The sequence below is a fragment of the Zeus faber genome (assembly GCF_960531495.2).
Source record: "Zeus faber genome assembly, chromosome: 6".
Classification (NCBI taxonomy): Eukaryota; Metazoa; Chordata; class Actinopteri; order Zeiformes; family Zeidae; genus Zeus; species Zeus faber.
In genome coordinates this window covers 29208704-29214733 of record NC_137201.1, presented here as the reverse complement: position 1 = coordinate 29214733, position 6030 = coordinate 29208704, and the positions used below count along the sequence as shown (strand labels likewise).

The 6030-nt window shown below is 51.9% G+C and overlaps 1 protein-coding gene across 1 annotated transcript in view; it reads right to left on the bottom strand.

Annotated features, from left to right (window-relative positions):
* Positions 1-755: 755 nt before the first annotated feature.
* LOC307231342 (BTB/POZ domain-containing protein kctd15-like) overlaps positions 756-6030 on the bottom strand; it is a 7242-nt gene continuing 1967 nt past the window's right edge. Inside the window, exons 2-5 of the mRNA XM_080002003.1 lie at positions 5662-5837; positions 4395-4539; positions 2318-2620; positions 756-1464 (exon numbers count right to left, since the gene is read on the bottom strand). Of these exons, the coding sequence (XP_079858129.1) occupies positions 1303-1464; positions 2318-2620; positions 4395-4539; positions 5662-5837 (786 nt within the window). The 3' untranslated portion in view covers positions 756-1302. The remainder of the gene's footprint in view (positions 1465-2317; positions 2621-4394; positions 4540-5661; positions 5838-6030) is intronic.

Below are 6030 nucleotides of genomic sequence, written 5' to 3'. Positions count from 1 at the left end.
TAAAAACCCTTCACCATGTGAAGTATGTTGTCTCATTAAAAGTGGAATTCCCTCACATGTCCAGGTCACTTATCAAATTGAGGAGTAAGCTGATTTACGGAGTCCAGGGCAAACAACTAGTGGCAGCGACCAAAAGGTTGAACGTAATGAGAGGAGAGTGATGTTTTCCTCTGAGCTTGTCGCATTTGAGAGAAAATCTGCTCGCTCCAGGTCGACCCGCCTGGCTCCCATTTCTTGCAATCCGCCGTACGTCAATTTCCATTATGCTTATCGGCATTTTAAGTAGTATATTTGAGTGCACAGATGCACTCTGACGCATCCGAGTGTTAAAACGTTGTTCCGCGAGAGAGCGCTGAGGAAAAACTGCGTTCAAGGCCAGCGTGAACCTGAAAGCCTCAAGGACAGTTTTTTTTTCCTGACGTTATGGGATGCAGGCTGTCAGCGTTTGGCGCAACATACTACAGATGTTTCCATTCGAGACTGAAGGGATGCACCACTTTCAAAATGATTGTCTCCTATCAAGTATCCATTGAGCCGGTTTGAGATCAAGTTTCCCGATGAAATGATCCGTATTTTGAGTTCAGATGTGTTGAAAATCCACACGAGATCTTATCACGTTTTTATCAATACAACTGTACAAACCAAATATTCTGACACAAAGTAAGTTAACAAACACATTAAATATACATTTTTTTTTTTTTTTTTTTTTTTTAACTGCAGTTATAAAAAAGAATTAAATTACGGGCACAGTGGCACCAAAGGGCACGTGGGGGGGGGGGGGGGAATTGAATTTCTGCACAAAGGACATTTACCAAGTAAGGTGTTTATCAAACCAGAAACTGTTTTACTTTTACAAACACCTATCGTGTTGAGGTTGGACAATGTAGGTTTTGGTCTTTAAAAAGTAGGGTTCCGCTACTATCTACATTATACAGGCTCGGTTCCTCTTCTCCTTGTTCTTATCTTTGCAGACCAACCTACCAGCTTGAACCACGCTTTGGGTGGAAAGGATTCAAACTGGACCTGAGCGCCGCCGACGTAGGCAAAACTCTACAGTCTATGTTGACTTTTCAAAAATGTCTCCAAAAGTGAGTTCGGGGGTCCCTTTGAAGGGTGCCTCTCCGTTTTCCGTGATGCGTTCAAGTCTCCGGGCATCGCTCGCCGGCCCCGATGTTGCCGCGAGCGCTCTGTGATGGTTCCCCTTCCGACCGCCGGACGTTGGGCCCGGACAGGAGCGTTGGCGGCTGGAGGGGGTCGGTCCGGTGGCGACTGCCCTCCGCGGGGTCTGGCCTCGGCGCCGGGTTAGTCCAGAGGTTCCTGTTTGATCCGGATCGGGGTGCTGGTGACGGACTGGCTCCTCCGCAGGTCGCGGCACATGACGTACTCGCTGAACTGGGATGAGTCCACCCCGCCGCCACAGGACGCCTTGACGGAGAAGCCCTTCTGGAACAACCTCTCCAGCACCTAGAAGGGGAGAGACCAGAGCAGAGTGGGTTCGTCGCCAGGGCTGTGAGGATACCGCTCGGGGCGCGAGTGGCTCCCTCCCTCCCCGTTCGTGTGTGTTTTCATTCTTAAAAACTACACCTGGCAAAAAGCCATGAATCATCGCCTTTGACAGCCGTCGCCTATAAAAGATGAAAGTCATTAAACAACATAGCTGGAAGTGTGGGCTGCGAGTACCGGTCCTTCCTCCGCTCCTTAAACCGGCTGTTCAATGTCACCCTAGTGGGCCATCCGAGGTGAAGCTCCCGCAGTTGATATTTGTTTTTGATTTTTTTAACCGTGCGTGTGTGGAATCCCGGATCAGACTCGGGAGTCAATGACTTTATAGGCAAGAAACTCTTTGGCGAATAGGGGGGGAGTGGAAACAGTGATATTTTGCCCCGAGGTTCCCTGCCAGCGTAGAACCACGGTCGACACCGCCGGCATCGGGGCCAATGTTTGTCTGTCGTGCGAATGAAATTGGACGCACCTCGTTTGGATGTTGTATTACAAGGTTGACTGGTTCACTGGTAGGCAGCTGACCCCGTCTTTTGGATCTGTCACTTTGCACAGCTGATATTGATCTTCCGGCACCGTTCCCTCTGACGTATTTTCCCCTGACACCGCTGGAGGTGACCGATACTAATCCACAACACACCAGAATTCCTGAGGGATCCGCATGGGGAAATTCAGGGGGGAGGTCCATGCGCCCGGTCGAGTCGCCGGCGGACCGCCCGCGCACCGCCCGTGCCCCCGCGGCCAAGGCCTCTCCCCGCCTCGACTTTTTTCCCGCCGCCTAAGCGGACCGACCCAGTGCCGACGGGGCAGCGCTCACCTGCACAGAGTTGAGCCGGCAGTAGCCGTTGAGGGGGAAGCGGATGACGTGCGTCGGGTCCTGGTTCCAGCCGGCGTTCACCGAGTTGCACATGACGTCGCCGGTCTCCGGGAAGATCTCCTCGATGAGGACCTTCTCACCGCTGAGGGCGATCCTCTCGCCCAGGTCCGGTGTGACGCGCACCACCAGGCACTCGCAGGGAGCTGCCCGCTGGGCCTCGCGCTCCACCTGCCAGCGCTCCAGCTCGCGCACCATGGGCGTCAGCTGGTAGTAGCGCGCCTCCTCGTAGAGCTGGGGGAAGTCCTGTGAAGGCACACACGCACCCCACAACGCGGCCGGATGGTTAGAGGGGTGAGGCGGGACGCAGGTGAAATAATTCCCTCCCCCCCCCCGCCGCCCCGCGCAAAAACATCCCAGAGCTGCTGTGTAGTGTGAAGCCGGAGCCGACACGAGGCCACGAGCCGTGCGCTCGAGACTCTTCAGCGCGTCCTCCCGTGCCCCGGATCGTCCCGCTCGGCAGCCTGTGCCGGCGCAGACGCCGGATGAATCTATTCATAATTACCGCGTGTAAAAGGAGAAGAGATGAAGAGAGGCTTTCCTTTTTTTTTTTTTTTTTTATTATTATTATTATTATTATTATTTTTTTTTTTTTAATTCGCTTGTTTTTTTTGTTTTATTCCTCGCTGTTCCCGACGAGGAGCGTACACACACACACACACACACACACACACACACACACACACACACACACACACACACACACGCACACGCAGAGCATGCAGAGGCGCTGTGGCCCCGGGGCCGTACGCTGTATCAAAGCCTCGCCTCCTTAGCTCCCCTCTCTTTGTTGGCTTGAAGCAAAGGATAGATGTGTTTTATAAAAAGGGGCTTTGCCCGCGGGGCATTTTAGTCATCCTGAGCAAAGGCACAGAATAACAGAAGCCCTGCGAGCAAAAACTACGGGGAGGGAGATGAGAGGGCTGCAATATGCACGCTGACACACACACACACACACACGCACACAAACCTATTCCTACACTCAAGCAGACACACACAGATTTAGACACATTCGTTCACTCAAGCACACAAACCTCACACACATTAATTTAGTAAAACCCACAGCCCCCCACCACCACCACCTCCCCCACACCCACCCACACACCCACCCACCCACCTCAGTGTTGCAATCCAAGCTGAGCGACACCCTGAAGCAGCCAGGGAGGGAACATCACGGTGATTAAAGGGTCAGAAGTTTCCACCCTCCAACAAACCAGCTGCTATCGATATAACAACGAGCATGATGGTGATTCGAGGGTCAGATCCCACACACGACCTCTCCGTGTGGAGGCTGGCTGTTCCGTTCAGACGGGAAAAACAGAAAGCAGCCTTCACCTGGGAGCGGGAGGCGGCTCCGATAAAGACGGTGTGCTGCCGAGCTCAACTCAACCCCCCCAAAAAGACTGTGTTTAGCAGCAAAACTCCCGGAGCTGGTGCCTCATTATATTGTTATTGCTAATGTTTTTGTGTAAGAATTTAAATTCCACAGCCATTTCAACGTTATTTCGACAACTGGAAATGCTGTATGCTGCCCAAGAGGTTATTTGCAGATTAATTTATAGGGAGGGTCTTAATATAATTTATATTTTATTTCTCTCCATTAACCCTTCGCCAACTGGTCGAACTCTGACAACGTGTTTGTCCACGCCGCATGGGTGACACCACAGGCCCTTGAAGAATTGGGGTGATAAGCTCGGGCTGTTGTTGTTTCTCTGAGCTGGATCAACCGCCAGCGAATTGCGCCACGTTCCCCCTGTTTTAGTGACCGAGAATAAAAAGAAAATGAATCTTGCATGACTCCCGTCACACACTCAACACTGCGCCTTTTTTTTTTCCTGCCATGAATGACATGATCTATTACAGTGCAAGACCGTATTTTATATGCTGGCCTGTGTTTTACAGTATGAAAACCGAAGGTCTGCGGCGTGGCACCTGCGATCGTACCGTGCGAGGCCTTGTTTTGCAAAGCAGGGTGTGTGGTTTGAGCCGCCGTGGCGCGGGCAAGGCGCAGCTCAAGTACCTTGAAATCCTCCGGGAGAAGCAGCTTGCAGGTGCGCAGGAAGCTGAGGATGTATCTGAATATATCCCCGTCCCTGTCGATGAAGTAGTGCTGCTTTAAACTGTCCAGGACGATGGGCTCCGTCCCGTTGAACAGACGACTGATCCTGGGGGAAGAGAGGACGAGAAACACAACACACAGTGGAAATGTGTATAGTACGGTGTACTGCGCTGTACTAGAAGGTATTCTGTATTTCAGAGATTCAAGATTGTTTTCGGTATTTTGTGTTATCGTCTTAAACCCATGAATGGTTATCGTGATAATTCGCTCCTGTACATCACCCTGCCCTGGTGTATTACTATAGAGCAGCAGCGTAGAATACTACATTATAGTATAGTATTTTATCGGTTGTATATAGTAATACTCAAACATAATATAAATGTAGTAGCCTTCAAGCTCCGCAGAGTTTTCTGGTGGTTTCTTCATATTACCTCTGACCACATGCACTTCCTCCTCCACAGGATTTCAGAACGCGCCTTCTTTGACAAATCCGTGCGAGTGCTTTCGTTTAGAGGAAGGCTAATGGCGCAAATCGATGCCCGATCCCTGTTTCTCAGAGCTCTGGAGCTCCCCTCCCGCAGCCGCCTGGAGCTTCTCCTCCTGCTCTTCCAGGCAGCGCCCTCACCTCCCGGCTCCGGGCCTCCGCTCTCCCTCTCTCCCTTTGTGCTCCGAAACAACAATTAAAATCCGCTCTTCCCCTCCTCTGCCATCCTCCCTCTCCCTCCGACTGGATGTGTTGAGCGGGGGACGGGAGGCCCGGCACGAGTGTGAAGACGCCTCTTGTTTTCAATTGTTGTGGTCCCGTTCGTACCTTTCAGGTGGGAATGCATTTCGGGGGGGAGGCGCTGATTACAACGCGGGAGATTGGTGTGTTGACACGCGACACGTTCAGTTGTGCGAAATGACTCGAAATTCAAATCTCAGGGCCTCGTTCTCATTGAGCTCGAAAGGGAAATGGGACGCTTAAAACTGTCTTTTCCGGTGGTCTGCTCGTGAAGCTTGCGTTGATCACCCTACGGTAACCATGGTGATACTGAGATGCCTCTCATGGATTAATATGAGCAGTTAAGACCTAAACTGGATTTTACTATTCGGTTTGATATCGAAATCACTTCATTTATTGATATCTATTTACAGTATCTATTCGCTGACAGCGGCTAACATTTTGTTGGTATTTTCATGCACACATTCCCAATCGGGCCACTTGAAACATTACTTCTTGTCTTACCTGGACTCTGGGTATTTGGTGAGAGTTGCCAGGCTGCTTGTGTACATGTGGCCGCCCACGTCAATGTGGACGGGGGCGTTGGCCTTGGTGAGCTGGGCCGGCGAGGGGATGCCCTGGCTCGTCATGGGAGACACCGGGGACCTGCTCAGAGACATCCTGGACATGCTCCGTCCCTCCTGCCGCGGCACAGAAAGACACCGACGCTGAGCCCAGTTTGCCGCGCAGGGGTGAATCCCCCCCCCCCAAATGTCAGAGCTGCAAAGCATTTCCCGACCCGAGCGCCGCCTGATTTGATTGTTGAATTTGGAAAGGAGCCGAGTGTGCGGTTTGTGGTGCGGTTGTGTTGCGGGGGCGTGGACCGTGGACCGT